This window comes from Leptosomus discolor, chromosome 14, assembly GCF_034619465.1.
Source record: "Leptosomus discolor isolate bLepDis1 chromosome 14, bLepDis1.hap2, whole genome shotgun sequence".
NCBI lineage: Eukaryota > Metazoa > Chordata > Aves > Leptosomiformes > Leptosomidae > Leptosomus > Leptosomus discolor.
Window position 1 is genome coordinate 1,391,749 of NC_141404.1, and position 16,612 is coordinate 1,408,360.

Below are 16,612 nucleotides of genomic sequence, written 5' to 3' on the forward strand. Positions count from 1 at the left end.
CAGGCTACGGCGTAGCAGAACTGCTGCTCCCTCCGCTGAAAGGAGGCGGGGAGCCCAGTCCTGCACTTGCTCGGGCGTTCAGGACAGGGCTCCCACGTCCAACAGCAGTGATTCTGTGCTGACCCTCACCAAGTCTCACTGTCCCTCTCTCTGCTGATGTCTTCTTCCTCGCAACTTCTCCCAACCCACACCCCCGAAGGCTCCTCTTCTGGTGGATCTGCTGTCCCTTTAGTAGCCGCAGTTTTCACTAGTTCCTTTTGTCAGGACCTAATGACATCCTTCTGGTTGTAACCGCTTCAGGGATACACACATCCCACCGTAGCAGTGCCAAATAAACCTGTTGGGAACAAAAGCCGTGCCATGCTTACCGGGATGCGTAACTTACCAAGTGAGAATTTACAGCATTTTGTGTTCGTTAGAACACAGCGGTCTGCCTCCTCTGGAAGGACCAGCGGTGTATCTCCTGCTTTAAATCCAGGTACAGTGCCCTTAACAGGAGCTAGCATGGGGCATCATAACTTAGCACTAAAAGTGCTCCTCTGTCAGCTAATCTGTATTTATGATTGATAGGAAAGCTGGGGAAAATGGTTGCCCTCCTGAAAATGTAATAGGAGTGATTTGAGAGCTGTATCAAAAAGTCTCTTCAGATTATTTCTGCAGATGAAATCTACTTCTTTTTTCTTGCTTTTTAAATAGAAGCCATTCCAAAGGGCCGCCTTTTATTCTTGGTGTGTCATCAAAATGCAGATAAACTGCATTCTTTTGGTGCTGTGCATAGAGAGCTTGGTGCCATAAGCAGTTCTGTCGCAGTGCTCATCATTTTGTTTGCTTTTGGTGTTCGTTGAAATAAAGTAGTCCAAATTCCTTGCCTAATATCCCTTTAAAAAACCCCAGTTTATTAGTGTATATCTGTCATGTTCACAGTCTATGTATTAAGCCATGTTTCAAATATACTATGATAAACAGCTCTGTTCATGCATTGATGCCTGTTTTTTCATTCCACATCCCTTCTGAATCCCGTGAATCCCTCCCTGAAAATTATTATTTTGCTCAGCATGTAGGAACTTTGTCCTTGTATTTAACAGCCAGAGAAGGAAACACAATAGAAAGCTCACTGCACGTAGGCTTGGCCCAGTGTAAAGGAGCCGTCAGGTATGTCTTTAGCCTTCTACTTTATGAGGTCACAATGAAAAAATATGAGCGCTTTCCCACAGTTTTCTCCCCAAATTAGTGTCTTAGGTACCTGCATATGCCATTCACCTCAGATGGCAAGTATCAACCTGATTCTGTTGCTGAGGTGAAAAGTAGGGGCAAAGTTTTTCTCCTTCTTCCACTCCCCAGTCTCATGAGCATTGCAAGCTCTGACTGAATTGCTGTGCCACTGAGGAGGGGAAAAAAAAAAAAGGCAAATCTCTTTCCAAGCATTTTTGCTGCCAGGCACTTTTGCTAAGCATCTGAACTTCTTGTAAGCTGTGGAACTTGAGAAATCTGCAACCCAGAACTGAGCATGCCGCAGGAGGAAGATTTTCTGCTGAGGCCAGGGAAATAACTTCTGTTTTTTGTTTTGTTTTCTCTTCCTCCTCTCTCCCCCTCCTGCTGACTAGATTGAGAGACGTCTTGACACTGTGAGATCTGTTTGCCATATTGCACAGAAGCGGCTGATTGCGTGTTTTCAGGGCCAGCATGGTACAGATCCTGATAAGAGACATGTAAGTACAGTTGCCCTTTGGCTTGTCTCCTGCGACTAGTCTGACTCTGGTCTGGCCTTCTGAATACTGATGAGCTGCTGTGCCTCAAATTATGCAAGGGAAGAAAAACTCTGTAAAATCATCTCACATCTTCATTATTTGGTAAAATGTTAACTGTAATTCCACATCCAAATACAGTCACACAACCTTGGGGTCCCTTAGAAGTGTCAGGACACTCACTTGTCTCTGCAGTGCTGAGTACTTAGAGCTTTCGTGAGACCTGACTAAGAGCAGAAGGTACTCTGCAAATCTGATCGAGCTCCTCATGTTTAGGATTCCCTTTGTGCACTGACTTCTCCAGTTAACTGTAAATGTTTTTCTGTGCACATTGGATTTCTGCTCCTCTGTAGCAAACCATAGTTTTTCTTAAAGTGTTAGAACCAGAAATCATGAACATTCAAGTTTTTTCCTCTTATTGAATAATAGAGACCTCCTGAAAGCAGGGGCACACAGAACAAACCTCTGCAGGGAGACAGATAACAAGCTAATTGCTTGGATCTCAAGTTAAAGCTGTTTACTTGTCTTTGACAGTAGCTGAGATACATTTTGGGCCAATCATTCCAACTAAGACTGAGAAGAAAGTGCTTTTCAAAGTATCTGAGAACAGGAGTCTTGAGGCTTGAAACCTTTTGGCATTTTCTTGAAGTCAAAGATCGAGCTGTGTACGTGTATAATAGAAACCGTATGGAAGAAGATAAAATCTTAGCGGGGATGTACTGGGAAAGCTGGAAAGGGTGAAAAGCGCGAAGCTAAGCACTGTTCCTTCTGTTCCATAGAAAAAGCTTCCTCTAACAGCTCTTGCTCAAAATATGCAAGAAGGATCTGTCCAGCTAAGCGATGAAACTCTGTTGGGGTAAGTGTTTGGCTTTCTTTAAAAGTTGCAGTCTGCCATTCGATTGCCTGCAGGGCTCTAATTAGAGACTTTGGGTACACAAAGGCTGTTTTCAATCTAATGAAACTGATATTTCTAGATTCCTTCTCTAATCCAAAGGGAGAAGAGGGAACAAGCATTTCTTCTTGGGTGATTCTGGGGGCAGGTTTTAGGCTTGCTCTGAATTACGTTTGAGAGGATTCTGTTTCTCTGCTATCTTAAAAGCTTTTATCCTTGTGGATTAGTAGAATTATTATCTCCAGTTAAAGTTTAAAGTTTAGTGTCAATACCGCATTCTGCAGGTTTGCATTAATGACTTAAAAGAATGCCAATTTGCGTTAGTGGCTTCTAGTTTAAAATAACGCCAATTCCCTTGTTCTGGCAAAGTGCATATTGGCAACGTACAGGAAAGTGGCTGAAACAAATGAGCGTCAGGGTGTTGAATTCCTAGAGCGAATGGGTTTCCTCATTGCCGGCGGGAATTCTAATGGAGACAGTGTAGAATGACCTTAAAAACCTTCGTGTGTATTTTTGTGAGCTCTTGCAGGAGATTTAAACATGGATAAAAGTCTTAGAGAACAGGGTTTTTCCGTAGAACAAGCTTAAAACAAAGGTCAGATCATGGTTTTGGAACCTGAAACTGCTGCATATGTGATTGCTTAGCATTATGGTGTTAAGACTTTTTCACATTAAAGGGGCTTAGGAGAAAATGAAATACTGCATTGAGCAATTTTCCTGCATCTGGTGAGGTGGAAGGATGGCCTTTGAAGTAAATACAAACTTCTCTGCCCTTAGGGCCAGCATAATCACCTAGATGACTTAAAGCCTCCAAAAAAGTTGTTATGGTTAAGGAATTTTAGAAGACAAAGGTTTAATAACACTCCTTGCCTGTCCCACCTTTGCCCATGATGGCATAGAGCATCTTGGAGTTATGCCTTGCTTTGTACAACACGCAGCTTTCTGAAAGGGTAGCAGACGACAAAGGGCCACCGCTGTTTTGTTTTGAATCTTTCTTCTTTAGTCAGTAGTAACTCACCTGACAACTCCCTGTCGTTCAAAGGAAAATGCTCGATACCTGTGGGGATGCAGAGAATAAACTGGCAATGGAGCTCTCTCAGCATGAAGTACAGATCGAAAGAGAAGTTTTAGATCCACTGTGCCTGCTAACAGAGGTAAGTCCCTTCAGCCTGCCTGAGGAAATAAATCTGGATTTCTGTATGAACGGAGCAAAAAGGGTTTATCTCATTGCTAATGAAACTGTTTTAAGGAGTCGTGCATTAGTGGTGGAAAGTGGACGTGAAATCTGCAGGTGGGGTTTGTTACAGTACACAATTAAAAACTAAATGTAAGCCTTGAATTCTCATTTTAGACAGAGATCCCCAACATTCAGAAGCAGAGGAAACAGCTTGCAAAGCTGGTGTTGGACTGGGATTCTGCAAGAGGGAGGTAAGAAAGAATTTCAATTACTAGGGCCTTTTCTATTCATGTTAACTTCTTGTTGGCATCTCATGGCGTCTGACCTGATGCTGCTACTTGCTTCTGAGATGCTTCTGTGTGCTTGTTAATACTTCGTTGGAGAAAGACAAACTTGAGTTTCAATTATTCAAAAAAAGGCTCACGACTAACGGATCCAGACAGAATCAAGGTTTTGGAGCTCTTACATCCCTGTGTACAATTGGAAAAATTATACTTCAGTGGTCAGCTTAAATAAGGAATAGGAGTCTGATGTCCTAACCATGCCAAGTGCTTTTCCAGCATTATCGAACCTCTCATCGGTAGGGTCCTAGGTTGTTCCACTTACCCCTTAAGTCCCTTTAAACGGTCTTAAACTGTGGTGATGATTCATGGAGTGTTTTCTGGGATGGGTAGTTCTGCTGTATTACATGCCCATGATATAGACTGTGGAGAGTGCAGGATTTCTTGTGGATTTTTATAGTTGTTTAGCTGTTTGTGAATTACGCCAGCATGTTGTAAGTGGCGTGTTTTGAACACCTTGGTTCTGTTGGAAAACCTCTGAAGCTATTGGGTTTGTTTCCTGGCAAAAGAAACCAATTCCAGGGGAGCCATAAATGCAGATTCTTGTTTGATAGTAGTTTTCACCGAATGACTGAAGCCTTTCTTCCACAGATACAACCAAGCCCACAAGACTTCGGGAACAAATTTTCAAGTGCATCCTTCGAAAATAGAATCTCTGAAGGAGGAGATGGATGAAGCTGGAAATAAAGTAGAACAATGCAAGGTATGGCAAGATGAGTGTCTGCCCTTCCCATGCCTCTCGTTAGCAGCAGTAGCATTGAGAATGTGGCTGCTTCTGCAAGCCTGGCACGTGGAACTGGCTGGTGGATTCCAGCAGTCGCAAATTACGTGGCTGTTAACAAACTGTATGTCTCAAAGGTGTATTGATGCTGCCTGATCCTGACTGAATTGCTTTAATTTAACAAGGAACTTCTTTGGCTTTTTAAGATGGGCATTTTACATTGTGTTCTGTTCAGTCTGAGGCAGTTATGAGAAGGAGCCCTGACTGAAGCGTTCGGGGTGTCTGTGTGCTCCAAGCCACTGAGGAGCTGCACAGGGTGAGCTGCCGGGATGAAATCCAAGCTGCTGACACAGGGGACACTGACTATTACAGCTCTGAGCAGTTCACGTTCACTTTCGCTTCTCAGCTCTCAGATACGCGTTATGCTGCAGTTGAGCTGAGCACCAAAAAACCTTTTAGTAGTACTTTGTATGCAGGGCTTGGCTGTAAATAGCAAGTTGCCATACCTTCCAGTTGTTGGCTTTAGTGGGCAGCTGCTTTGCAGTGTAAAACAAAGTTGGGCATTTTGAATGAATTTTGCTGGGAAGAATACCTGTGGTAGAGTAGGTGATCACGGGCTTGCTGTACTGCCTGAACGGATAATTCAGACTTGCTGCAGGCAGGGTAGACTGTCCTGCTGTGGAAGCTGAACTGCTGCTGTAAACTTGATGTACTGTTTTGCATCCTTTTCGTTTTCAAAGGATCAACTAGCAGCAGACATGTATAACTTTGTGTCCAAAGAAGGGGAATACGCTAGATGTTTTGTTATGGTGAGTATTTTTTCGGTATGACTTTGATTGCAGCACGTATGTGCGTAGACCCTCAATTCTCAAAGATGACATTTTGTGTGCTAAACCTTCTAGTCTTGTATTATGTGCTCATCAGAAGCTAATGCTCTTTTTGTTTTTAAAATGTGGCTTCTGTTCTCAGTTATTAGAAGCACAAGCAGATTACCATAGAAAAGCATTAGCAGTCATAGAAAAGGTCCTACCCGAAATTCAAGCCCATCAAGGTAAAGTAACCTGTGCTCTGGCTGATGCTTCTCCTTGCCTGTGCCACCTATGCACAATATTCTCCTCCTTTATCTTGATTCTCTTGCATGCAGACTTACTCGATAAGGCCATTTTGATCTACTTAACAGTTGTACATTCCCAAGCATAATTCCATCTCTGTGTTCTCTGGAGTTCTCCAGCCATGTTTTAACACACTAATAAAATATTACAGATCTGTCTGATACCCAAGAGACTAAAGGAAGGATTTTTCTATTTGCTTGCACTTCTTCCTTGATATCATGTGACCTTTGCTAATTCATACCTGGCGTTTTAGGCCAATGAAAGTTTCATTGTGATTTAGGAACTCCTTAGGGTCCTTGCTTCTTGAATTATTACTAGGCGATTTATCGGAAAAACTCCTCTTATGCTAAGGAGCTTGACTTTTTTTTTCTGTAATCCTTTTTCCCAGTGTGCCCACTGCACTACAGCTGGCTAGTGGAGTGTTCACATTATTGAGTTGAATACTAGCAGTTGAGAAAAGCGAGTAACACAGCTTCATTTCTTCCCCATGCTACTAAGCTTTCCATCGTCAGTGGGAGTTAAGGTGTGTCATTAATGGTTTGGTACGAGGGTGCACTGTGTGCTGTCCTGGATGCTCGTTATACTGTCTCAAGCTGCTAATTGCTCTGAACAAGAGGTAGGCTGAGCAAAGTCGGAGAAAAATACATTCTAAGCTGAGCAAGGCTCGGGTACCTTCAGTTGTGCACCAGCTGCGAGCTGTAAAAGACGAACCATTGGTATAAATAAATACGAGCATCTCGCTGAAGGGGGGCGCAGAATATCTGCGCTCTGCGGGGCTGAGGGGGGACGAGGGAACGCAAACAAACGGCGCTTACCAGCGGCAGGGCCGCGTGCGGCTGGGCGGAGGGTCTCTGCTGACGGGTGGGATGGCTTTCGATTTTGTTGTTGTTGCTGAGCTGCTTTGTGCAAACTTTCCGTGTGACAAGTGCTCAGAACAGATTAGCCACCCTAGAGGCGGGCTGGGGGGCATGCTGTCCGAGGGGCCCGGCGTCTGTGATCTCAGTGTAGGGCCAGACCGCCGTGGCGGTTCTAGCTGTCGTGTAAATGACTGTGACTTGGGGCAAGGACCAGGGCTGCTTTTCCTCATGTTTGCTGTAACTTGCAGAACTGGGGAGAATGGCGTGTGCCTCGTGTGCGCTCATGGATGAGAGGAACTAAAGCCTTAGGAGGGCCCTAGTTGATGTGGATCTGTAAACAAAAAGGGTAGATTAAATGCTTTGCAGAAGCACCTTGTGTCTTCAGAGGAGTCTTTCAGAGTCTTTGTCTGTCTTCACCTTTTTTCCACGTAAAAGGAATGATGCATCTGTACTAACAATAACCTTTTACATCTGCAATTTTTTCAATTAAGACAGCAGAAATGGGTGAAAAAATACATTTTAGGAAACAAGAAATTCACATTCAGCTTTGAGAAACTTGTGCCGATTTTGGCTTTCAAAGTTAAGCAACAATTGATAAATGAAGTTATGCAAGTGTTAGTGGTGGGCTACTAATGTGGTAATTGTAAGACATTGGAACTATTAACATCCATTTTAAGTTGCCGATTCCTTAAATCAGCCATGAACTTTGTGGTAACAGCTCAGTTTTTAAGCACCTTAAATACAGTTAAAACTCATTTCAGCCCAGGCCATGCAGTCTGGACAAAATTTGTCGGTCAGTCTTGCAAACCTCAGCCTTTGGGTGTCTTGGCAAATGAGAACGAATGTAACTTACAGCCGTGTGGTGGCACTTGCGTTGAGGCCCATGGGATGTGCACTCCCAGTGATACGGAAGATTTGTATGGGACACTCTGTCCAGAAAGATGCAGAAGTTTGTTTTTTTTTTTCTCTTGAGCACCAGCAGGCTCATTTTCTCTTTACTCATGATATAAGGGACTTTACCAATCAAGGGCTGTAAAACTCCTACTGTATTCTGAAAATTTCTTTGCTGTACTGGAGGCTTTCTTCTTTTCTTGTCTGGGACATAATTCAAGTGTGTGTTAGATGTTTCGCTCAGTGTTTTGATACTCTCCAACTAGACAAATGGACTGAAAAACCAGCTTTTGGAACTCCATTAGAAGAGCATCTCAAGCGCAGTGGTCGTGAAATTGCAGTCCCTATTGAAGCCTGTGTAATGATGCTTTTGGAAACGGGAATGAGAGAGGAGGTAGGTATGACTGTGTCACCTGCCACGAAGGGCAGGAAAAAAGCGCTCCAACTCATGGACTGGTGTCTGTGCTTTTCAACAAGTTGCTTAAGTAATTTTGTTCGTTAGTGTAGATGATAAATCTGCAACAGAGTAACCTTGGGCGCTATCGGAAGTGCCTTTGGGATGAACGCCCCTAGAATGACAAAGTAGGCATGGGCCAAGGGTGGGAGGGAGCTGAAACATTGGCAGATGGGAGTGACACTTAAGAACCAGTTAGGTCATGACAGGGTCAGGTGAAGACACCAAACTTGCAACTGTTCTGAACGAGCCTGTCATAAAACTTCTGCTGTTTCATGCTTGTACTGACGTGTTGTTACCAGTCAGACGTTTGATTTTTATTATGCAGGGCTTATTCAGAATTGCTGCTGGAGCCTCCAAGTTAAAAAAGCTGAAAGCTGCCCTGGACTGTTCCACTTCCCAGCTTGATGAATTTTATTCCGATCCCCACGCCGTTGCAGGTACGGTGAATGTTCTGAACCACGACCGGGTAGAAATTGATACAACGCGAGTTTCTGCTGTTCGTTTAACTGTTGCCTTGCCGCAGTGTAAGGTGTTGATCTCTGCAGGTAGACTATGTGTGAAAATAAACTGCAAGTTCATTTCGTTGCACAGCTTGACACAGATAAGCACAGGGTATGCATGCTCATCACACTTGAGGTATTCGTGTCTGCATGACAGAGTGGTGTTTAAAATTCAGGTGATCATAGTAATTCAAATATATTCCTCTCATGGCAGGAGTGTTAACGTGATCAAGGGAGATTAAAGCCATATGGAGACCTTTAGTAAGCTCTTTGTTCTGAAGAGATGATTCATAGATTTATAGTGCATGTTCCTGTCAAATTACAGTAATTACTGGAAGACCTTTTGTGTTAAGTGTGGAGCAGATACACTGTGGAAGTGTCAGGTCTTCCCACTGTTTCACTGGAACGTGGGTCCTGTTATAGACAGAATTGCAAATCTGAGGACAGAACTTTAAGTGAAGCCTGAAGGCGATGGCTAAGCCGCCCGCCTGTTTCTGGTCTGCGTTGCAGGTGCCTTGAAGTCCTATTTGCGAGAGTTGCCAGAACCTTTGATGACCTACAGTCTGTATGAAGAATGGACACAAGCTGCAAAGTAAGCATACTAAAAACAGTTATACAGGAAAACATTCTACGTATTTTTGTCAAATTTTGTGCTTCATATATGAATTCAAAAGAAAAGACCAAGCTCACACAGTTTACGTTCTCATTTCTGCTCTGACAGGTAAATATTTTGTTTAAGAAATCATTTTAAATTTTGTGGTTTAGCTTAATTCTAATTGCACAAACGTGGTGAAATACCTACTTTATGTTTAGTCTGAAGCAGCCCTTATGTTTATCAGCTGCGTAGTGTTGATGCCTAAGCAGTTTTCTTTCGTTGCAGGTAGAGATAATCCAGGGATTTCACTAGCAGGTCACTGAATTACTGAATACAAACAGTGCATTTATTTGGCAGAAATGGAAGGTTATACGGTCGTCTCTTCATGGCAGAAACAACAATCTTCTGATCTGAAAGGAAGATGTAACGATTTTTTTTTTTTCCTTTCAGTATTCAGGACCAGGATAAGAAGCTACAAGAGTTATGGAGGATTTGTAACAGATTACCTAAGCATTATCATGCGAATTTCAGGTACGTATGAACGTCTGCTGACACTCAGCCCAGCTGCTTTGATGCTAGAGTACTACGTTTCAAAGCTGATCAACAAAAGCTCTAATCCAGGTGTGTGTTTCTTGGCCAAATTCAGGTGGGTTTACAAAAGGACACCCTGTTGCATCAAGTAGTTGTGCATTGGTGGTGTCAGGCTTTTCCAGTCAAGTGAATCCACTATCGACTGTAATCAAACAGTCATGCATAGAACCCTTCTACTTAGGGGTCGTGCTGTGGCAGTAGTACCTGACTTTTCACCACCTGTGCTCTTCATTGTATTTTCCAGTCTTAGAAATCACCTGGGTGTGTCTTACACGTGTTATTTTTGCTTTTGGTTTTGCCTTTTGGGAATGAATCGGAACAAAACCGATGCTGGTGACTCCTAGAAGTGTGGAAGTTCCGTTACAGGATATGAAAATAGCTGTTGAGGAGGCATCTCAATCTAAATGCTTTTTCTGAAAATGTAGTAGTTCTGTAGTTCCATTTTGCTAAAGTGGGTCTCTTCAACCCAGTTTAACTTCTGTGATTCATGAGTAGAAACTTAGTGGCCAGTTACCAGGCAAGAAGGCTGATTGTCTCAGTTCTGTCTTGTTGGGAGCTGTCTGTACAAGTTCTTGAATTTTTACTTGGTTGCTTTCAACAAGAAATGCTCTTAGTTCCTGCTGTTTAATTCTTTCTTTCCTTTTTGTAGGTATTTAATCAAATTTTTAGCAAAGCTTGCACAGAACAGCGACGTTAACAAAATGACGCCCAGCAATGTCGCGATAGTCTTGGGCCCCAACTTGTTATGGGCAAAGAATGAAGGGTAAGTTGTTCTAGGAAACCTACAAAACAGAACTTCCATGAACCTGTAGAATTTCTTGTCAGATTGTTTTAAATCATGTAGACTATTCACAGGAAACGACTATTTGCCTAAAAAATACGTCAGCTGTTCTTTCGGCCTGTGCCTCTGGATCCTTTTAGGCCTGCAGCTTTTTAGGAGTATTTTCAAATGCTGTGAATGTTACTGCATAGTCTGGACTTCATCAAAGTGTGAAGTTGCTCTTTGTGTGGTGCTTAGAAGTCTTGATACAGCATGCTTAGCATAACTTCTCATTTAGGTAATACAATTTTAAAGTTTTCCTACTTTGATAGAGCTCTGTATAAAATGTTGCACAAACTTCTTCTGCAGATCCCTTGCTGAAATGGCAGCAGCAACTTCAGTCCATGTGGTAGCAGTTATTGAGCCAATTATTCAGCATGCAGACTGGTTCTTCCCTGGAGGTAAATTCCTGCCATAGTTAAAAGAATTTTGTGTCTGTGATAACCCCACGCAGGTAAATCTGCAATAGCTTCTTGCGGTGAGGCACCGTTTTGTGTGTGTATGTCCTGGGATGCATTCTGTCTGTCTCTCTTTCAGAACAAGATTTCAATGTGTCTGGGGCATTTGTTGCGATTCCTGCTGTTAATTCAAATCATTTGTCACACACTGGGACTGAATATGACTCTGGGACACTGGAACGGAAGAGGCCTGTTAGTATGACCGTGATGGAAGGGGACTTACTGAAGAAGGAGAGGTACGTTGTATTCTTGTGTTGGGTGTCAGTTATTAGCCCTCTCCTGAGAACTGGACTGCTGAGGAGGCTGTAATCGGACACACCTTTGGTCTCAGGAGGAGAATTTCATGTAAATACTATAGGTAACGATAGTGATTTATTTCCCCCCATGTTGTTGCAGCCTGAGGAAGGTTCAAAGGTAATGTACTGGTATTTGCTTCCAGTTATACTCTATGCATGATAAAAAACCAAGCAGATAGTTACTGCTTCCAGTTACCATTGTCCTATTACAGATTTGGGGGGTCTAAAATCCACTGAAACAGAAGTGTATATAGTAGCGTCTATCAGTATCTAACTTCTGATATCCCATGGCTTCTTTTTCAAAGCCCATAAGCTGAGGTGGTGTTACCTGGTGCCTTCATGCTAAGACTTCTGAGTTGATGATGGTACAGTATACCACAGCAAACAGTAGACTGCTAAACAATAAAAATAAAACGTGCTGTTTTCCCATATAACATGTAGTGTAACGTTCATTTATTATCACTCATACCATGACTATTCAAGTGACGTGCTGTTTTGTTTTTAGCTGTTTATGCAGATGTTAAATTGTTACCTGAATGTTAACCATGGCTAGCCACATGCAAATTTATCAGCACTGGCAGAGGAAGAAGAAAATAAATTCAAGATTCACCGTCTTTAACACAGCAAAAATAAAATTCTAGAATGAACGTGCTGTACGCATTCTGAGACGTGTTGGAATTTTAGTCCGTTTATCCATAGTTCTCCTTTGAACACAAATTGTAGTGTATACCCAGTGGCTCTGTCTTGAAATCTGTACTGCAACTTAGTGTGTGATAGAAAGAAAATTCATGTGGCAAAATACATTCAGAGGAGACACTCTGGTATGTGAGGAAATGTATGTATTTACGTGTAAAATTACTGAGTGGTTTGACCTCATTGTCATCAATGTCTGTCTTCAAATGTAATCGAGTAGTTTGTTCCACTTATGTTTAGCCTGCCCCTCTGTGTGGATAAGCCAAGGTGTTGCATGTCTTAACATTAATGGTGTTCGATGCAGAAGTTGAAGCTTTCCTTGTTGCTGCTTTGCATGCCGAGCAACAGGGGTTGCGTTTGTCTCTGTGGGTTATAACATCCAGTCGTCCTGTTGCTTTAGTTACCTGGTGTTGGCTGGCGTGGTGTGTTTACTCTCTCTTCTTTCTGTAGCTTTGGTGTCAAGGTTATGGACTTCCAAGCGAATCCTCGGAGATGTGGCACTATAAATAGAAAGCACACATCCCCAGCTTTCCAGCCACCCCTTCCACCCACGGAGGCTGGCGTGCTGGCTCAGGCTGGGGCGGAGCAGCACTCACAAGCTTCTGTGGCTGAAACAAGCCCAGTGGGTGCTGGTTTTGCTCTCTCTGCTGGCACAGCAGAACAGTTACAAAGTCAAGGAAATGAGGATGTCAGGTAAGAGGCATGGCTTCTGCTGGCCGTGGCTTAGCAGGCTGCTTCGGCAGCAAACTGATGTGTGTACAGATCTGCTTCACAAGGCACCTCTTCCAACTGGAATGTGTGTTGTCACACGTGAAGCCTTTTCAGGCGTGGGCAGGAGCTCTCTTGCCATGTGTATTGTTCCAGAATTGATCTTCTGAAGTAACATACGTTGCTCTCTATGTTCCAGCACTGATCTTCTAAAATAAGAGAATTTGGGGGGGGGGGGGGGGGGGTGGAAAAACGATGATGAAAAATACTAAAAGACTGTCCTTCTACTACCCATGTTGACCTTTCCAAGTTACGCTCCAGAGGTGTCCACACAGTCAGTTTGCTGCTGAAAGAACAAAACCTACCAGTGGCAATACTAGAAACCTGTCGGTCTTGTTTGCTGTTGCTTGTACATGTTATCTGGATTTGTCTTTTTTTGTCTGTAGCCAGTGTTAGTGATGACCAGACTGGCTTGCTAGAATGCTGGAAGTTGATTTATCATAGTTTGATATTAGTTTCTTTAGGACAAGCATATGTAGAGGCTTTTTTGTAACTTAATTACTGTTGAAAGTCTGTGCAATCATGTCCCTGGTATTAGTATACATGGCCTCCAAGTCTAACTGCAGTAGCCTTGACTCTTCCTTTCACGTGTGGTGAAAGCAGCACTTTGCTTTCGGTATTTCTGTGGTCTGAGAGATAAGAAACCACCTGTAAAGGCCTGTAGTGCTCTCAGACATCAGCCTCTCACCCCGCATCTTACAGCAGAACACCACCGTGGAGTCAGGTGCAGCACTGACTCCTTTGCATACAGCTTTTGTTCTCGGGTGACATTTTTACCAGAACAACTTGTCATTCGGAAATCCCCTGCAGACTAATATTTCTTCCACGGATGTCTCTTGTGGCGTAAGCAACTAAAACGAAACCTCGAGAGTCATGTCTGAGCTGCGTTTAAAACCTGCACAAACTCTGTGTCCAAGTACTTGCGGTTTTTTTAACAGCATCTGGAAGAATCGGGATTGCAATGTGCCCACAGAAGTGACTGAGAGGTGCTAGTCCTTTTGTGAGGAGTAAGATGCTGCAGGAGACTATAAAGACAGAGAAATGAGTGAAGACTGCGAGCACACAGCAAGAGGAGGGGGCACTGCCCTGTACCACCTTGGCTGGTTCATGCTCCAGCGCTGTTTCCCCACCCCAGTTCTATTGTCCTTATAGCCAAAGGTCAGGAAGAGCCGGGTTGTCCTGATCCTCAGTCTCAAAGGTTTTGCAGGGTTTGCTCCCTCAAAGCGAGCTCTGGGCTCCCAGCAAGGTGAAAGCTTAATTCCTGGTAGGGTGGAGGGAAGACGTCAGCCAGTCAGGGAAGGGAAAAGAACCCCATCTCTCACCACACCCGGCTCTGGCAGTCCCTGCGCCCTCCCGGGGGCTTCCGAAGGCTCCAGGGCCTTCAGCAGTGAGGACTGCATCTGCCTTGCCCGTACGCGACGCAGAGAAAGTTGCTTCATGGCCTTTGTGGTTTGGGTTTTTTTCTGGCAGAGCTTCACTGGTTGCCATCACTTGGTCCTTAGTAGCTGGGTCTACCAGGTAACTGCCAGTGAAGTGGATGTGGAACTGTGGCAGAAGGTTGAGAAAAGGCTGACAGTTAGGGGGGTGATAGGTCTATCTGAATGAGGAAATTGGAGAAGTAATTTTATATGAACTTTTGTGTTGGGAGTCTGTTTTTTAAAGTATCTGCACATGCACTGAGGGTGCGTTAGCACAGAGACTGTACTCCTCGGGGTCAGAGCTGCGTTCAAACAGGTGCTGTGACACTGCAGAACTACTTGGATTCCTGGTTTAATTTTGGTAATTCCTCGTTTGTACAGGCTACTTGCCACTTGTTTGAGGAGTTGTGGCGCTGTTCTGGCTGTCAGTAAATACCAGCCAGCACAGAGGTTTTTCTGAAGCGTTGGAGGGTTGGAACTGTAGCGCGGATCATAGAGTAAACCTGAACACGTGCTGCTGATCTGGGCGAGGCATCTTACACTCATCTTCTAACTTAGGATTTTTAATTTTCAGTGCCTCAAAAGCTAAGGACAACACATCTTCAGCTACTCCTCCACCCGTGAGAAACGGCGGGCATGCAGGCACTGTCCAGAACCAGTCAGCAAGCAGCACTAATCAGCTTTCTGTTAATCAGCCACAGAACGCGGCAGGTCCCAGTCCCCACTCAATGAGGAGAGGTGCGTTGGTCATTTGGTTTTCAAGCCCCGAGGTTCCAATTCTTTAGGTACTGCAAAAATGCTCACTCAGCCGACTTGATCAGCGTCTCTTCCTTTATTGCAGACAACAGTTTAACTCGCTTGTGTTTCACTAAGGCCTAGCTAAAGGCATCTTTGGCCTTTTGGACCCTTCCTTGAATGCTGGCAGTAACATTACCAGCGCTGTTTAACAAAATCACTCGGAGACTATCGATTAGTAAACCTGTCCTCATTAGTCCTCATTTCTGTAGCTTCCTATTGATACCACTTTTATGTGATAATGCACTATTTCCCTTTGATAATCTACTTGCGTATTCTTTTGTGCTGCTACTTTCTCTCTTTCAGTTTGGTTTCGCAGCACACAACCATGAAATCTCACCTCTTCTCTTAACAGCTCTTAAGAAGCCTGCGCCAGCCCCTCCCAAGCCAGCCAACCCACCGCCAGGGCAGCCAGGAAGCCAAAGCTCTGCCCCAGCCGCTCAGCCACCCTCTGTCTCTCCAAAACCACCTGCTAGAAGTTCTTCTCCTCCTGCTCAACATGCAAACCAAGGAGCAGCCCAGACCTCCACTTCCCAGGTTTCTGCACCTCGGAGATATTCCAGCAGCCTGTCCCCCATACAAGCTCCCAGCCATCCACCACCACAGCCCCCAACACAGGCAACTCCTCCACTGCAGCCCAAATCAAACAGTCAGGCATCTCCTCCCGCTGCGGCCAGCAGCGAGCATGGACCAGAGCAGCCCTGCTACACTCCTCCGCAGACTCCGACACCACCCGATACCCCCCCTCTAGGAAAACACAATCCTAGTTCCCCGTCGTCACAGCCATCCACTCAAGAAACCCCCCAGTCTCACTCTCCACCTCAGAGCGGTACGCTGCCGAGGCCACGGCCGGTACCCAAACCCCGGAACAGACCCAGTGTCCCCCCTCCGCCTCATCCTCCTTCGCAGCTGGCTGGAGATGGTGTTCTTGCCAATCCCACGCAAACAGCTTCCAAAATAGTAACAGGTGAGTGGATTCTCTCGTATTCAGTGTCTCCTCGGGGAGTGGAAATGAAGAAAATAATGCCTGTAGCTGTAAATGGATGGGGGGGGGACTGAAAAGCACAGATAACAGTTAAAATGCTGAATCGCTCATTTCCGGTTAAAATGCCCGCCCCCCTGTCCTGTGCATGAAGATTTGGGGCACTTCCTCAGCAAAGGTTTTCATTCCTGAGGCAGCAGGGTTTAGGGGGAAGGGTAGATGAGCTTGCATTATTATTTTTTTTCCTGCTTTGGAAGCTGAACACTATTACGTATCTCTAGGGCTTCCTGCAGGCTCACATCATGGCCGTCTCGGTTACGCTTGTACAGCTGTGGCCAAAAGGCAGATATTTGGAGGCGGAAGATGATGTAGCCAAGGATAGTGTATTTCAGCACGTACAGAAGATAAGGAATTGGCAAGGGTGGCCATGGTACCTGGTCTGACAGACAGGATCCTAACACAGAGAATGTTTTTCGTTGAGCACCAAGGCTGCTGATGTACTT

At 44.4% G+C, this 16,612-nt stretch overlaps 1 protein-coding gene across 1 annotated transcript in view; it reads left to right on the forward strand.

The window, feature by feature from the left end:
* ARHGAP17 (Rho GTPase activating protein 17) overlaps window positions 1-16,612 on the forward strand; it is a 47,155-nt gene that overhangs the window by 25,638 nt on the left and 4,905 nt on the right. The window contains exons 2-18 of the mRNA XM_086473087.1: window positions 1,605-1,709; window positions 2,525-2,601; window positions 3,680-3,791; window positions 3,989-4,065; window positions 4,747-4,858; window positions 5,617-5,685; window positions 5,846-5,927; window positions 8,003-8,130; window positions 8,519-8,630; window positions 9,204-9,285; window positions 9,739-9,819; window positions 10,529-10,642; window positions 11,009-11,100; window positions 11,237-11,393; window positions 12,597-12,839; window positions 14,907-15,070; window positions 15,483-16,094. Coding sequence (XP_086329213.1) covers window positions 2,558-2,601; window positions 3,680-3,791; window positions 3,989-4,065; window positions 4,747-4,858; window positions 5,617-5,685; window positions 5,846-5,927; window positions 8,003-8,130; window positions 8,519-8,630; window positions 9,204-9,285; window positions 9,739-9,819; window positions 10,529-10,642; window positions 11,009-11,100; window positions 11,237-11,393; window positions 12,597-12,839; window positions 14,907-15,070; window positions 15,483-16,094 — 2,281 coding nt within the window. The 5' untranslated portion in view covers window positions 1,605-1,709; window positions 2,525-2,557. The remainder of the gene's footprint in view (window positions 1-1,604; window positions 1,710-2,524; window positions 2,602-3,679; window positions 3,792-3,988; window positions 4,066-4,746; window positions 4,859-5,616; window positions 5,686-5,845; window positions 5,928-8,002; window positions 8,131-8,518; window positions 8,631-9,203; window positions 9,286-9,738; window positions 9,820-10,528; window positions 10,643-11,008; window positions 11,101-11,236; window positions 11,394-12,596; window positions 12,840-14,906; window positions 15,071-15,482; window positions 16,095-16,612) is intronic.